Here is a 17,566-nt window from a genome sequence, read left to right as displayed (position 1 = left end):
ATTTTTAGAACTGCTGAGCTTGTGAAGGAGCTGTCATTATGAAGAAGAAACTGGTATTTGCGGTAGTATGAACACTTAAGTGATGCAACCTGTTTTGCAAGGAAATGTTCCTCTCTGCATCCCTTCTGCTTTATCACAAAATTCAAGATTGGGGTTTATGTTCAGGCTTGGGACATGCAATTCCATTATTGATTAACTTGATTTGTCTCCATTTATGCTCTACCATTAAAAGCAGCTTTGGGGTTGGTAAACACAGATATTACTGATTCCTGGAGATCCAGCAAGTCTCATCAGTTTCTTTCTTGTTTTCAGTTAACAGTTGTTTCTTTTCAGGAAACTTGTTAATTCCCACACCATCTAATTCCTCCTCTCTGTGTCCTCTTTGAAGCCAACTTTACCAAAACACTTTAGGATAAAGGGCTATATTGAATATTAGGTTGTGTAGCAAGAACTGCAAGATACTTGTACTCAGAGAGGAAGTATGCAAATATGTTGTCCATCTTTTCATGAAGGGAAGAGTTTGATGGAAAATGAGAATGGGCAAAATTTTATACATTAAACCAAATTTTAAGGCTCAAAAATGTGATACTGGCTGTGTTGGCTGAATCAAGAATTACGAAGCAACACAAAATGAGTTATTCCACCAATCCTACTTTTATAAAAAAATGACCAAAAGATACAAAATAATCCACTCAATAATCTGCAGCAGGCTATCTAATAACCTTGCAATAACATAACATAGCCAAAATTTATTCAGCTTTTAAAGCTGGTGGGCCATCTCCCCTTCAGAAAAAGGCCTTCTGATTCTGGTGTCAAACACCTCCTTGTCTTTCCATGCATGTTTCATCACAGGTGATCCAGCAGCTGCCTTCAGTGTGGGTGCAGCACCTGCTGGTGCCTGGGTGGACATGCCCTTACAGAAACATTGCTATGCTTCATAAAAGAACTGTCACTAGCCACAGTCACTTCTGTTCCTGCTGACCAGTTCTTCCTCTCTGTATCACACACCATAATTCTTCAGAAGCCCTGGCTCTTTTCATGGCATTTCTTGTGTATTTATGTACTTTCTGTGCATTTTAACATCCCCCCCACTGCCATTTGTGTATTTGGAGTATCAGAAACAGCTGTAGATTATTTTTCAGTTCTTCTGTGTGCCTAAAAGGGGAGCTGTAGAAACAATAAGCTTTTTACTAAGAGTTACTCAAAAAGGCATTAATAGAGTATTAGAATTCAATATAGGCCTTATTGCAGCCATTTTCAGTTCTTTATGCTCAGATGTGCCGGCACAGATTTCCAGTAAACAGAAGAGCATCTATGCTACTCAAAACCCCTATGGTTCTGCAAAGAGTACAGGGAGAAAAAGTAATGAACCTCTTTAAATTTCTCTTTGTTAACATGTTATAAAATTCTCTCTCATGTACAAAATTCTTCTCTCATAAAACTTTATACCCCACATTCTGTGCTTATTAGGCCCCCCCCCCCAACCAATGACATGCACAAAAATAATATGTGTGGGTATTAAATGAGTTAATTTTAGATTAAATAATTTCAGGTGACTGTCCAGAGACCGTGCTAACACACTGCTTTCTAGTGGTGTGAGCCCCTGAAGTCCAGCTCTGATGAAGTACTCCCTGAACTTAAGCAACCCCTGTTCTCTGGGGCAGAGCTGACAGAAGTTCTTGGACTGTCAATATCTCTATTTTCGTTTTGCCTCTGAACTGCGAGTTCTTTTACTCAGAGTTTGGACTGAAACGCAGGAGATGCCAGGCTTCTCTTCTAATTGATGTTTATAATTTCTTCTCTATAATACAACTTCACAGAATGTGCCTCCAAATTAACAAGGTCGAAAAATGGCTGTGAGTTCCAACTTCCAAGACCTTTTAAGGTCCAAATTACCCAATTATGGAATGCAAAGTAATTTGTTTTTACTTATAATCCAATAACTAACTATTCATGATCTGCACTGTGGGTTTTTTTACCCAATACCAGAACACCCAGATTTATGAAGAAGAAGGTGAAAAGAAGAACAAATCCACACCTGAAATCCTCCATATTGTTACACATATATATATTATTATATCCCAGAAACCTAAATTCTCTAAATCCAGGGTTCCAACATTGGACAGCACAAACTGCTGGGTGCATGTGGCCAGCAAAGGGCAGTGCTGGAACCCATGGAGACCACGGGGGCAGCCTCTGTTCTGTGACACTTGGCACTCACTCAAGTTGTCCTCATTAAGCTCCGACTTCGTCTTTGCAAACTCTCATGTCCCCAGCTCAGTGGGGTGGGGGTGAGTTCTGTCACTCTGCACATATGGTGCAGGGCAGGATGCAAGCACTTGCTCCTGTAGAGCTTGCATCTGTGCTGGGAGATTTAGCAAAAGTGACCCTTGTGGCCCTTCAGTGCATAAAGAGGGCCTGTAAGAAAGAAGGGGGGAAAATTTCTTAGCAGGGCATACAGGACAAGGGGTAATGGTTTTACACTAAGAAAGGGCCAGTTTAGACTAGATTTTTAGACTTTAATTTTTTACAGTGAGGTTGGCAAAACACTGAAACAGGTGTCCCAGAGAGGTGGCAGAAGCTCCATCCCTGGAAACACTCAAGGACAGGCTGGACAGGGCTCTAAGCAGCGTGGTCTAGTTGAAGGTGTCCCTGCTCATTGCAGAGAAGTTGGACTATATGACCTTTTAAGGTCCCTCCCAAACCAAACTATTCTATAATTGCATGATCTTGTCCCCAGGTCCTGGGCATAAGAACCAGCAACATTCTGCCTCCCTTTTTCTGTGTCTAATTTTATCAATGATTATCACTTCATTTAATCCACCTTTAAACAAATTTTTAGAAAATGTTTCCACCTGCTGCACAGATAGTTGAAAGAAATAACAGCATGACTGTCTCTGACACATGTCAAGAGATACTGAGGTTCTTACCAGCTTGTTTTTGCCAAAAAAGAAAAAGAAAAAAAAAAGCAAAAAAAGAGAGACTACTAGGGTAGTCTTACTGTGTTTGCTTTTGGTACTGCCTCTTCATATGTAATGCTGTGCCGTATGGAGTGTCTATGTGAGTTACCATGTGTGACAAAAGACCCTCACAAGGCTGCTCTATAGTTTCCAAAACATGATATGAACAATCTGTGTACTCCAAAACTGCAGCCAAACCCCCAATGCCTGTTGCTAGCTCCAGGAAAACTTACTGGTTACAGAGATTGAGGGATTGCCTCCGCTACTTGCAAAAGCTCTCCACTGACTTCTACTACAAATGAAACTTTTCTTTTAAGGCTGCAAAGAGAGGAAAAAAACCCACCCCTAACCTACTTGTGAAGCTACCTAGAACAGTGCAACCAGTGTTTCCTGTTACAGCAAATTAACAACTATTGTTTTTACTAAAAATAAATAAATAAAGTCATGAAGTAGTGTAGCATTACAAGTGGGTTAGGAGACACTGACTTGTTAATGTGTGAACCAAAGTTCAGAACACCCTACTTGGTGATCTCTGGTTGCCACAGTGCTGTGAGGAATAAATATGTTGGTCTAACTCTTTATTTTTGCTCATTTTCCATGTCTACCTCAGAATGCTACAGTGAAAGTGAACATGATGATCCAGAAATAACAGACACACCACCTCCTCCCTACACAGTCCAGACATCACCTCCTCCTTCGGTAAGTGTTCCAGTAATTACCTTGTTTCTTGTTGCAAGCAGGTTGAAACAAACTCCCTAGAGGTGGTGGGCCTGTAGGAATAACCTAAAACCTTATCTGGAAATGTTCACCTTGTGTTCCTGTGTAACACCTGTGCCCTGACTGCCCGTCCTGTGGCAGAGAACACAGTTATCACATCCTGCACCACAGGGAGCTTTGCACTGTAGAAGATCAACACCTTCTTATTTATCTTGCTGGAGAAAGGAAGGTGTTATTCTACTTCATGCACAAACTGTGTCCTTACTGCTATAAGCTGTTTTTTTCATACTATTCTCGCTTTTTAAAAAATCAATCCTGAAATCTCTCTCTTTTTGTGACCCCGGTAGCATCATCCAACAGTATTTATTTATTTGAGTGAGCTGTTTTTAAGACTGCTGAATTTGAAGCTGCTTTTGTGGCAGTGAAGTAAAGGGAAAGAGGCTTCTTCACACAGTGATAAAATCTGGTTTTTTTTCCTCTACTTCTGAAAAATAGACTATGAAAAAAGAAAAAAGGCATTCTTCCAAAATCTATGTAGCATATTGTCCCAGAATATTCCTTCCTGTCTCACTTAATTTCATAAATTAGAATAAGCAGTATGCACCCTCATGAATCTAATCAAATTGACTTGCCTAATTATTATCTGCTTCTTGCCCTATTAATCTTGTTTCTATGTCATTGTTTTTCCCACTGATCTCATTGCTCTTACATGTGCTTTAAATGGATTTTTAAAATTTTCTTTAATTATTTTAATTTTTCAGTTTTTTTTTTTAAGTAAAGAGAGAAAAGTTGTTAATTTCCTATGATAGGTAGCTTCACAAGTAGGTTTGGGGTGGGTTTTTTCCTCTCTTTTCAGCCTTAAAAGAAAAGTAGTAGAAGTCAGGGAAAGTTGCTGCAAGTAGTGGAGGCAGTCCCTCAATCTCTGTAACCAGTAAGTTTTCCTGGAGCTAGCAACAGGCATTGGGGGTTTGGCTGCAGTTTTGGAGTACACAGATTGTTCATATCATGTTTTGGAAACTATAGAGCAGCCTTGTGAGGGTCTTTTGTCACCACATTTTTAATTTTTAAAAATTTTTCCATTAAAATGGAAAGTCAAATTTACTTAATTCTGTGTTTAGAAATGAGTGATCTGCTTTGGGCTGGTAATACAGATGAAATAAGGAATCCTGATCTTAAGCCTTTCCCTTCACTAGCTGAAAGTTAACACTGAGAGGTGTGCAGTAATATACTTAGTACTAAATGTTCTCATTGCACCTCATGGAAGGGAAGTGTCTGCTGCCTCACTGTTGCAGTACAAGTTCCTCTGTGGCACACTGAAATGACATCCACTAGCTGGGGTGGGCACCGCAGCAGCAAAGCAGTAGCAAATCTGAAATATACAGATGAGCTAGAGAGTCTTGTGCAATCACAGGCATTAGTAGAAAAGGAGACCTCACGTACAGGGTTGCCTGTCCGGCAATCTCTAACTAGCTCACGTAAAGCTGGGAGTGCATGTCACACTGTCACCCACCTGCCCACCTCATTTTCAGCCAGATAAGTCAGTCTTCACTTCCTCTCCTGAAACATGTAATGTTTATCTCTAGAACAATCTGCCTGGCACTCAGGGGTGTGAGGCATTCACTGCTGGTGAACGTGATTCTTTATTGCCTGCATTATCTGGAAGTTAAATGTGGCTGAGTGGCTATAAATATCAGAGAAAAGAAGAATTTTGGCAATATGTCTCCTGCAGTTATTTTGGGCTGTGGGTCAGTTAATGAAGTGTCTTGGATTTTATGCCTAAGTGGCTTGCCTTTAGGAAGCTGTAGATGTCTTTTCTGTCTGCTCACCTCTGGGTGAATGCCTGCATTTTTCCAGATGATGAGTTTTAAACAGGTGCTGTTTTTTAGTTTTCTGTTTTTCTGGTTTCCTGCTGCTTGTTGGTCTGTTGCTGCAGGGGCGATCTCCGGTTGTCTCCTTCCCACATGCTCCTCTTGAGTGCTGGCCTCCATGTTTTGGCAGGGTACACCGGAGAGGCAGGCTGTGGTGCAGATGCTGAGGGGTCCTGCTTTATCAAGCTTTTCCTTAAAGGCTATCTGCCCTTCAGCCTTTACCTTTGTCAGATGATTTCCCTTATTCTTATCCCTTAAAATCCCATCCACTGTGGACAAAGGTTGATGTCTCCTGAGCAAAGCTGTCATCTTTTCACCCCAGAACTGGCCACTGGAATGAGCTCCATTTGCTGTGGGTCTGCCCTGTGCTCAGCTTGCTTACATAGTGAGTAGGAACAGCTCTGTTTGACTTCAAGTCAGAGTCTTCTTTTAAATATTGTATTTAATACCTCTTCTGGACAAGTGCTGAAACAAGAAAAACACTGGGAAAGGACTGGGAAAGTGCAGCTTCTACTGAAAACTCAGTTCTAGGATTGGAGCCTGTGGTTGTCTCAGGGAACGCTGGTTAAACACTGCTCGCTGCCTGTTTATTTGTTGCAGAGTTCTTGAACCAAGCTGTGAAATCTCAAAAATGTGGTGGATTTGGGCTCATATTCTGTGGGTGCAGTACTTGGCCTGCTTTGATTTTCTCAGATTGCTACTGGAAGTGACAGTCATCCTGATAGCCCAGTGTCAAGAATGTCACAGGCATTGACTGGAGTTAATTTCTTTTTATTATTTTAAGCAGAAAGGCCTCCAATCTTCTTGACATCAACTCCAAACCTAAATCTATTAGTATGGAAACTAATAGACACCCAGGTGCAGGCTCTGTTACATTTTAGAGCAGCAAATACTGCTGTACTTCTAGCAAAAAGTTTATATTTGCTGTTCTATTCTCTGCTGACTCAAACCTTTTTGGAATTTGCAGAAGAAACAAGTAGTGATCATGAGCTTTCCACATGTATGCATGGGTTTGGGTACTGTGGAAGAAAAAAACAAGTGAGGAACAAGTAAATTATAGCATCTGTAGGACAAAAGTTAAATTGACCACTTGCATTAATTTGCCCACACGTGAATGGATTCAAAGTTCAAAAATCAGCAGATATGCTGAGAAAATAGATTGCAGCAGTGGCCAAGAAAGCAGTTGAAGAGTTTCAGAGTCAAAATTTTTCTCTAAAAAATATAGAGACTCATTAATCTCCAGTGAAATTTTTATGATCTGCTTTTAAAAATATCCCCAAATGGAAGTTTATTATCATATGGATGATTGCAAAATTTCCAAAGGAGTCACTCAAGTAAGTTAGATAAACATTTGTCACGCCAAAGTAAAAACAAAACACAACACATATGCAGAGAAAAAGAAACACCTTCTGGCAGTTATATTTATTCTCACCCATATTTTTTAATTAGCACACAATGAAAATGAAAACAAAAACATATTCCACTCAGTGAGGCACAGTCTTCAAGTCTTCATTTCAATAACACTTCTTTTTTTGCATGGACAAATGCCAGAAAAATAGAGGTGAGATCTAATATCTTCCTTTCCTGGCTTTGAACAATTGAAATTAGACCATCTACACCATGTAGGCAAGAGCTTTCACTGTTCGGTTCTTCTGCTTGACTTTACAAATGCTTCAACAATTTGTCTTTGTGATAGGAGATTTTAGATGAAATACTTCATATCACCTGTGTTCCCAAGGGCATTTTTTAGCACTCATAGTTTACTACAGCATCTCCTTGTCCTTTGCTTGAGGATGCAGATGTGAAGGTTTCTGTTTTAGAAACAAAACCACACCTGAAACACAGTGTTGTACTTCTCATAGAGGAATATAAATGTCTGGGTCCTGCCATATTTGGAACAGTCCTAGGGGAATTGTGAAAGGACTAGAGAACATGTCTTATGAGGAATGGCTGAGAGTGCTGGGTTTGTTCAGTCTTGAGAAGAGGAGGCTCAGGGGGAGCCTCATTGCTCTCTACAGTTCCCTGAAAGGACGTCGTAACCAGGGGGGTCCAGTCTCCCCTGATGTGCCTGCAGTGAGAGAACTGAAGGCAATGGCCTTAAGCTGAGACAGGGGAGATTTGATATATGACAAATTTTTTTCATCATTAGGGTGGGGGGCCAGGGATTGGAATAGGTTGCCCAGGGAGGTGGTGACGTCACAATCCCTGGAAGTGTTCAAGACGTGTCTGCATCTGGTGCTGGATGATGTGGTTTAGGGATTTAGGGGTTGCAGTGTGAATGTTGGGTAGATGGTTGGACTGGATAATCTTGAAGGTCTCTTCCAACCTTGACAATTCTATGATTCTATGAATGGCTTTGAAAATTTACAGAAGTGAAGAAGCTGCTATAAACAAGTAGTACCCACAGTCTGATATAAGTCCTCCTCATCTTCTGAGTTGACTACTCATTACATGATGCAGCTGTATTAGAAGCACAGCAAGACTTTGCTGTTTTTAATATAAGAAGGATGTAGTATACATTACAGAATACAACACTGACTTACAGAAGTTTATAAATCATAACAAAAAAAATTGTTACTCTTGGTTTATTTGAATAAAGCTTATTTCTAGTTTACTGGGTTATAAATAGGTATTCCAGGCTAGTCTCTTTACTGTGTTTGCAGCTTTTCCAGGTTTCCCTCGCAACACCTTCTCAGTAATTTTCAATATTTTCAGTCTAGGTATCATCTGTTTTAATCCTTGCACAGATCTATTCTACATAAATATTAAGAACACAAACTTGCCAGAATTGTGGTCCATCAAGTCTGGTACTCTGATTCTGGCATTGGCCAATAGGACATGATTTGCAGAAGGAGTAAATTTCTGCAGTAGCCAGAAATCTGGCTTTCACGTCATGATGATCTCATCACAATTTCTTGTAGTTTCTGCTAAACCTTCTTGCCCTGGTGAATGATTATCCCTTGAATGGACTAGGAAAGATAGTTCTTTACTGTACTATAGACCCCTTCTCTCTGTCTCTGGTTATTGCAATGGTGGAACTGTTGAGTGCTTCAAGACAACTACTTGTTCAATGGCTAATTTGGGTCTTTTCTTTGGGTCTTGATCTTGATTAGACCAATAAAGTGAAGACAAGTTAAAGAAAGAAGGTGAGTGTGAGACCTAGCATGGAAAGCTACATTCAACACAATAGTTTTCCTTGGTCTTTGTTTCTAGGAGTTGACAGGTTTGTATCTCCTTTGCCTTTGGTTTCCTTGTGGCTTGGTTTCTGAAGTTACTGCTCTGTAGGAGATTGACTGCCATACCCCAGGCTTGTTTGGATAAATAAGTAACCAGATTACATCAATTTTTGGTCACTTAGCATTTCAACTGCATATCTATATATAATATAGAATCTAGAAACAGGAGTAACTTGTAAATAATTTTTCTTTTTTCTTCCTTCCCCTCCTCCCTTTCTCCTTTTGCTTCTGGAAAGAAGGATCAGCAGAAGTCATCATTCACCTCAATGCTGTCAAGTGAAGCATCTTGTTCTCTCTCCTCTCCTGAAAGCACTTTTAACTCCCAAGAATCATCGTCTTCCTTGACATCCAAAGTGGTTTTTTCTGAGAGGCAGTCCTGGCTTGACCTGGTTAACAGCTCTGCCACGGAAGAAGGTGATCAGCCTTTAACGTTCTGCGTGCAGATTCATTCTGATGAGCTGCCAGAAGTGGTCTGTGGAGATGCAGCAGAGAGACAGGAAGTCCGGCTTTCTGAACCCAATGGTGGCTCCCAAACCTCTTACTTAAGTGCAGATACACATTGTCTAGCTGTGCCAGATGCAACAGGACAGCGATCACTTGCCAAAGGTGAGCTAATGAGAGAGGAGATTTTTGCTGCAGTTGTACAATATGAGAGTTATGGGTTTCCTTAACTTCCTTTCACCTTCCTTCCTCTGTATGTGTCACTGAAGAGTTTTCCAGTGGCACATCATTTATAACAAACATTTAATTTATTGCACATTAAATATATAACCTAGTATCTGCTTGGTAGGTACCTTTACAAATTTTCTCAAATTGTATCTATATGTTAGATCATAACCTCTGTATATAAATCTAGCATAGACATAATTTTATTAACAGTCTTTATTTCAATGCAGATGTCTTTTATTAATTAGGATTGAATCAAAATGTTAACAAAGTGTGTCACAGAATGGACACCCTAACCAAAATGGAATATGTAGGACATGGTGAACATGGGGTTAGGTCAGTCCAATTTTACAAAAAAATGCAGCTGCCTTTACGTGAAGTACACACTCCCTATTTGCTTCATTAAGATTCTTTGCAATCAAGAGAAAACAACTGAAATCCTGAATGAGAAAGTCTATTAAGACTGGATTTTCTTTAAGCAAATAGGTATCTGCACAGTATCCTCCTACTGAAATGTACTTCTAATTAAAAAAGGTAGCATTGTTCCAGAATTTGGTCATTGTTACTGTTTATAAGTCTCCTGTGTCACAAGGCAATATCTCCTTCTTTTTGAGCAAAGCTACTTCTTTCTGAAGATTAAAAGCAGTTGAAGCCTAAGAGCTGCTCTTGGCATACAATTATTCTGCCTAGAGGGGTAATACATAAGGGAACAACAATGTTCCTGCACATCAGCTCTTCCCGTGATTCCAAATCCTTGTAAAGATTTGAAGTGAGTACTTCGTTGCTGAAAGAGAAGGGTTGTCTCAGCACAATGCAAAATAAAGGTGCATCGAAAAGCTTAGGCTGAAGGTAATGCAATGCTGGAAAGAAACTGCACTGGAGCTGTTGGGAACAGGGTATTTCTCTGTAGGTGAACTTGTCACTGAAAAATGATACTATAAGGCACATTAGTTACATTGTCAGTCCCCCTATTGTTTTACAAATATCAACACTTAGCAAGCTGGCAGCCCTTTATGTTGTCATACCATTTTCTGATTTTACAAAAAAATAAAAAGGGCATTAATCAAAGTACAGTTTTTATCAAAAGTGAAAACTAACTCAGTGTTTTATGCTCACCTTTATTATCCATTTTCTTGGCTTCTCTGCTAGAATGTTCTGCAGCAAAGAAGATCGGAAAGAATTAAAATCCAGAGTGAGCATATGTGCTGTTTCTATGTACTGGAAAAGAGTGCTGTGCTTTGAGGGAGTTACTGTGAAATATAATTCCCCTGCTTCTGGCTTTGCAAGTTGTGAAAAGGCTGGGGCTGGCAGAAATGAAGTCCCTAATGAAAATGTCACAAAGACATATTAAATACATTGTTTTCTGTAATTTTACCTTCTGGGTTAAATTTGACAAACTAATGTCTTTGGAAAACATTACTAGGGACATTCAAGTGGATTGTTGGAATGTAGGTCATAAATGGCATAGTGGCTTATAGATCCTGTTGACAAAGATTCAGTAGTTGCTCTTCAGAAATCTAAACTTTTGCTTAGAATACATTACTCTGGTATTGTCAGAAATCCTGCAATAATGCGTGGGTTAGTGCTTTCCATTGTAATGTAAGCGTGACAAATACTTTTATGGATGGTCATAAAATTAAATTAGCATGACACATTCATAATCTCTTATAGTTTGATGGTCTCAACCGCACTAACCAATAAAAATGGGATTACAGTGTAAATCGAGGTACATTTTGGTATATTACTGCTGTGTGCAGGATGGTTTAATTTTGCTAGGATTATTCCTGGGGAAATTAATTCTTCTGTTGCTCCCTGTGAAGTTGATGGGCAACCCTGATGGCAGAACACAGAACACCTCTATCCTAACCACAATGGTGATTGCTGACAGAATTCCAGAAGCAGATCATTTCACCGAGACAGTCACAACAGAAACTGCACAACCTCACTAGTTATTGTCTGCATCATAACCCATTGTTGACTAAGTAAAATGTACACCATACACAGGTTTGTCTTTCCTTTATCAGTCTGCATATTATGGGTTGGCTGTGGAGAGTGTTTCTGTGTGGGGCCCTCCCCTGCAATGGCCACTGAAAAAATTAAGGAAATAATTTGCAAGGAGATTAAATTACTTCAATTTGAGAATCAGGCAGGTAAAGTAGGATTAATGTAAAATAGCAATTCACTTCCAAATGAAAGCTATCAAAAAGGATGCAGTTATGGTTCTGTGTCTTATCCCCAAGAATTTCCTTCTCCAGCAAGTTATAAGGATGTGCACAAATACTGTGAGATGAATTCAAGTTGTTGGGTAAAATCTAGCTGCAAATTCTCCTGATTTACAATAACTGGTAAGAACACCCTTGTTATCTGATGCGAAACAAGAAGGCATACCTCAGTTCAGTTGGTATTATTTACTTTACAGTGCTTCTGAATAGTGCATTTCTGACGTATTTCAAAGTCATGATATTGCATCCAGGAGGAGAAAAGTCTGTCTTGTGTTGACTTTTGTCCTGAAAGCACATGTTCCCTGTGTGTTAAGATGGCTCTGCTGTCATCAGAACAGCTATGTAGTCTTTGATGCCCCTCCCCACAGAACCTACAGGTGTGTCCATGCTCTCTCCTTCTCATGGTAAGGACAGAAACACCCTGCCACACTGTTTTCTGACTATGTTCTGAGGAATTTTTGGTTGTAGCTGATAAGAGCCCTAGAGCTGAGGTAAAAATTTTCTAGAACTGAAGAGCACTTTTGCTGCACAAAGTCTAGAAATGGAGACCAATGTGAGAAAAGTTGGTACCTAGAAAGAAGGAAGAGTAGCTGTGGTTTTGTGGGAAGAGATTACCAAGAAAAAGTACAAAAACTTTGAAGAAACCTTAGTGATGAATTAAACAATGAAAGAAACATTTTTCAGAAATAAATAGATGAACGTCCATAAGAAAAGCTACAGATTCAACTAAAAGACGATGGATTATTTTTCCAACAAATATTACTTAATGAACTCTGCTAAGCAACTGTGAGTATCTGGTGCAAGGAGCATATGATATTTTTAACAATCTTTCCAACCACTCTTAGTGGTGTTGTGAACATTCTCAGCATTAATTCTCTGCACCAGTTACTGGGGAGATGTTACATACCAGAGAGTGATACACAGGTACAAAGAAGAGAAGTTTATCAGTTTTCTCTTTTGAAGAGAGACCAACATTATGCATCCATTTACTTTTTGGGAATATTTAAGACTTTGGTGATGCAGCTTGCTACATGTGCAGTGACAAAGGATTCTAAGCTGTCCGTGATGCAAAGAAACTGAAAGGTAAACAAGAAACAGCTGAGAATACAAACAGCTATCTGACTACGTGCGCTTTATCCAGAAGCTGGCCTTGCCCCCTCCAGGATGCCTGGACATGCTCTCCAGCCAAACTTCATCCTTTGTATTTCTTCTGGCAACCACTGGAACAAAAAGTATCTAATATCCAACTGTGACCCACCACCAGTATGATCAAAAAACATAACAGCAAAAGGAAGCCACAGGAAATGAAAGGTTATATAGAAAGAAAACAGGAATGTGTGTTTCTATTTATTTAGGGATCTACTAAAAACCAGTAAGATCCTTCTTTCTTGCATTTTCTGAGGGTTTCATGACCATGTGAAGTTACTGCATCTTGGCAAGGCGTTCTTATTTTACCACTTCTGGTTTATTTTACCTTAGCTCACAGTAGCTGTGGAAGATCTGGTGCGTGCTGATATTTTCAAACCTAGACAGCTTTTCAAATACCACTTGGATTATCTGGGTTGGTTTTCTGGGAAGGAGTTGGTTAAATAGGAGCTGGAGGCATTCAATTCCTTCTGTTCTCAGAACTGACATCCTCTTCCTCTCTGGAGTCTGTCTGTGCCAGTAATAGCCTGAACAGATCCTCTGGTGTGCTTTGGCCCCCTTGTTCCTTCTGCAAAAGTTATAGAAAATAGCTAGATCATGGCTGAGACTAGCCAAGAAGTGTGCCTATGGTGAGAACAACTGTGTAGAGAAACAACTTGAATAATTATTTTGTTTCTCATCAAAAAAGCTTTAGAAATCACAGTGAAAACTGTGGTGCAATGGTTTTTCTGAACTCTCTGAAAAAGAGATGCTTATTTGTTTCCAGTTCAGTCAGTTAATTAAAGTTCTACTCCACACTACTGAGTCCACTATACTGTCAGACAACAGCATCTAATTGTTGGTGGTAACACAGTTTTCCTATTATTTTCTTCCAATCTTTCCTACCTTAGTTCTGCATTTGCCAGTGAGGAGTTTGCCTGAGCTATGCTCACCTAATTGAAATTTTCCCTGTATTTCCTGTTCCACAGTTATGTGGGAAATGTGATTTCCCTGAGGTGACTTCATATTCCTGTTGAAAAGTCTACCACCACTATGGAGAAGGGCTAGGGGGTGGATAGGTAGGTAAGGACAGAAATAATTTATGACTTTTTTTCCTCTGCTCTTCCCAGCCTTGGGTTTATGTGTTCTCTCCCACTGGCATCAAAATTTTTAGCAGAATTAGAAACAGAGGTGCTGGCAAAGCTACAAGAAGCTCATAAGAGTAGCAAGAACAGGAGGAAGAAGCAGAGTTTTTTCTCTGGGATTAATACACAACTGGGAGTCTGTGACATCTCATTTACAGAATGGCAGAAAAAATATTTACATTTCAGATAAATTTAGTCAGATCCTTTCTGTTGGAGGTGTTTTTCAATGCAAAATGCACTTTTTGCCAAAGATTTCCAATTTCTATATCTTTACCACTGGGAAATGATCAACTTTATTTTTCACAGCTGCTTTTTGAAAAGTTCTGGATAATTTCACTGGTGTAGGCTTAAAGAGCATTAAAGCTGAGATTTCAGACAGGCTCCTGTACTGATGCTCCAAGATGGGGAGTCTCAAGACCTTAATGTCTCCAGCCTGTAGCAAGTTGGCTGACAGGAGAGCAGAAGCTGAAAATTGAGGAGGTGAAAAATAGGCATGTTGAAATTCTGGCAGGTTGTTCTTGTCTGTGTTATCTCCTGTTAGAGGGAAATTCCAGATAAATAGCATCAAGCCTCAGAATTGTGTTTTACTTCCCCTAAATCAGCATTTTTCAGTTGTGCCTGAAATACTATTACTGCTTCAACCTAGAAGATCTCTTTCTCTCAAATGTGAAACTATCTCAGTGCAGAACTTGCCTTTTCCTCATGTCAGTGGCTCTTTTCCACTTTGCTCACTGTTGAGTCTGACAAAGTTAAAAGAGATATACAACATTGCAAAATTTTTCTAGAAGTGCTCAGAAGCTTTAGCAGTCTGCGAGGCTTGGGAGTGAAGGGCATGGTGTAGAATCCCAGGAAGACAGGTCCTTCCAGTGGCATCCCTCAACAGAATTGCTTATAGTTAGTAGTGCTAAGGGAAGAAAAAAGTGCACCGTGCACGTGTTCCCCTGATTGCATGTACCCCATCATAGATGCACACAATATGTAAAATCCTTCCACTGTGGCCATTTCTTCCTTCCCACTAATCCTTCCGTAGGTCCCGGGAGAAAAATGAATGTGTTTTATCTTTAAAATAGGATGAGATAAAGAAATGCTGTAGTAGCATTTCAGTTTCCTAACTTGCGTGACTGAGACAGAAAGTGCTTAGCTTGAGGAGTGGCTGGTGGAAGAGATAACTTGCTGTAATTTATTCTGAAGTGACTTTAAATGTGCCTGATATGAGCTGTGTGACCTGGCTGGAAAGAATCACTCCAGAGCAATGCTAGTGGGGTTCAACTTATCCATATTATTAAGATTTTTTTTGCCAGTGGAATATATCTATCCTTATAAAGCTTCAAGGTTAAAAAAAGCTCAAAGTAGGGATAGTACATATTTTTTTGTGAGTCTGACACAGACAATCTGTTCATTTTTACACCAGGGCCTGAGCTTATGTACTGTGTGCTTTTTGCACACATTTTTACTTTGTGATAGAAAGCAAATATTTTGTAACAATTTGGTAGTATGGTCTAGACACCACAGGTTTCTTTCATAGGAAGAATCCAAATCACTGCAGCCTAAGAGTACAGAACTGGTGAATGCCTGTGCCTCTTCTAGAGACCTGCTCCTCTGCAGGTCAGTGTTCTGACTCCAGGTTCAAGCAGTACCAAGTTCTGCGAAAATGTGCCACGAATGTTTGAGAGACTGAGAAAACCTCCAGTCTGCTAAAGTCTTGAGTTACATTGCTTTATTTCTTTTATCCAATCTTAATTTTCTCTCAGGTGTTTCATGGGAAAAACAAGCAAGTAAATTACAGGTAGGGCTTTCTTAGTTTACTTTCATGGCATTAAGAAATACTGAAAGGCCTCATGGTGTGAGTGAGGTTAAATACATTTTCTTATCACAGATAATTTTATTTGGCTTGTTAATTGAATGTTGATATAATGCCTCTGCTCTTCCTCCATTACCTCTCCCCTTTTCAGATTTACAGCATCAATCTAGTGCACTAAGTGGCAGCTTCAAGCCTGCAAAATGTGGGCTTTTTTGTTGTAGTGCTAGCTTTAGTTTAGCAAACTGCAGCTTTTCCTGAGAGCTCAGCGGAGCTGCTTAGGGCAGGGCAGCCATTCCATCCTCCCACAGTCCATTTCGGACGGCTCCGCACTTTTGCTCCGGTAGCTACCAGCCTTACAACACAGTGACGGCGAAGGAGATGAGAAGGATCTCTCCATGAGGGTTTCAGAGGACTTTAAATCTTACACCTTGTCCCAGCTATCCCAAGAGGCAGAGAGACCTCCTAATCCGGGTGCAGGGGATTTTCTCAGGGGCTATGGGGCAGTACCTGGGCGGGGTTGGGGTACAGGAACCAATAGGGAGAACTGGAGGGAGCGGCCAGGGCTAAGGGCGGGGAAAAGCGGGTTGGGGGGAGCAATATGGGATAGGAAAAGCCATGGCTGAACAGATCACCACACTTTTTCTTTCTGGACTTGGCTCAGGGATACTCAGGACACTGAAGGTAAAATTACAGATAAGTAACAGACAGTCTGGCCTCAGTTTGTAGTAGTTTATTGGCAGACATATCCTTTGTCAATAGCAACAGTATCTGCTTCTATGCAAATGCACAACATTAGGATACTCTTTTATTTTTTAACTGTAGTTGAAATTCATCAAAGATGGAGACAAAAGTGCTATGTAACTCATACCTGGCTCTACACAACCTGTAAGTTCCACACACCCTTGTTTTCCAAGTTTGCTGAAATTCCATTTAGTTGCTTTACTGCCACTTCCTTTATCCACCTGATATGAAGAATCTGGCACACTCCTTTCCCTTTGAAATTAATTGACTATGATTAATCTTTTGGAGGATGAGAATGGTGGAAGAATAAGAAATAGAAGAGGAGTTTCAGGTTGCAGTCTTGAAAGACTGCAGGAACTGAGTACACTTTGCTGGGCAAGTGCATCATCTGGGAGCCTTTTCCTGGGCTTTTCTGACTTTGGCTCCATCTTTTTCTGTGCTGAGTGTTACTGTCCTCCTTACAGTTATTCAGAAGTGCATGGAAGATACCAGAATATTTAGCATGGAAGAAGAGTGTTCAGTGAGGATGTTTTCTCGTGCTTGCTGCTTTGTAACCCTTTTAGGACACTGAGGAAGGTCATGAGTTAGCCTCAAAAGGTGTCTAGAGCAGGGACCTTATGTCCCCTGTGGGTTGACTTTATCTAAAAGTTGCTGGACAGGATTGAAGCAACTTTTTTTCTTCTTATACACTCTTTCTTGGATAGCTGATAAAAGTCACTTTATCCCTCAAAGTGTTACTGTGCACAGTCCTGATGGGTGATGTTTAGAGTAGAGTTGAGCCAGTCCTGTGCAGAAGCTGGCTAATGAAACAAACAGCTGCTTCATCCCAAGAAAGCAGGCAGGAAACTAGTTATTACGAGCCCCATGGCATGAGCCAACAGTTTTCAGGAAATACTACTGCTGTGTATTATGCCTTACACTTCCATTCTTTTTCTGCTTCCTGCAGCTTATTAAATATACAACAGTTCTCCTTTTCCTCCCCCAGCAATGTACCAATGTTGGAAGTTATATTTAGTTTTTGTCAAGTTACAGTAGGCTTTTTATAATCACACAGTAGTGAAGAATAGGCCAGCAGCACAGTGAAG

The 17,566-nt window shown here is 40.1% G+C and overlaps 1 protein-coding gene across 6 annotated transcripts in view; it reads left to right on the top strand.

The window, feature by feature from the left end:
- The window catches only part of IPCEF1 (interaction protein for cytohesin exchange factors 1), an 84,061-nt gene that overhangs the window by 56,013 nt on the left and 10,482 nt on the right, over window positions 1-17,566 (top strand). For 5 of the 6 annotated variants that reach the window (XM_048299872.1, XM_048299871.1, XM_048299869.1 and 2 more), the window contains 2 exons: window positions 3,571-3,659; window positions 9,018-9,387. In XM_048299872.1, coding sequence (XP_048155829.1) covers window positions 3,571-3,659; window positions 9,018-9,387 — 459 coding nt within the window. The remainder of the gene's footprint in view (window positions 1-3,570; window positions 3,660-9,017; window positions 9,388-17,566) is intronic. The other variant, XM_048299870.1, reaches the window with a different exon arrangement.

The sequence above is a fragment of the Corvus hawaiiensis genome, chromosome 3 (genome assembly GCF_020740725.1).
Source record: "Corvus hawaiiensis isolate bCorHaw1 chromosome 3, bCorHaw1.pri.cur, whole genome shotgun sequence".
NCBI classification, from domain to species: Eukaryota; Metazoa; Chordata; class Aves; order Passeriformes; family Corvidae; genus Corvus; species Corvus hawaiiensis.
Note: the sequence above shows the minus strand (reverse complement) of the source record. Positions and strands in the feature narration are given on the sequence as shown.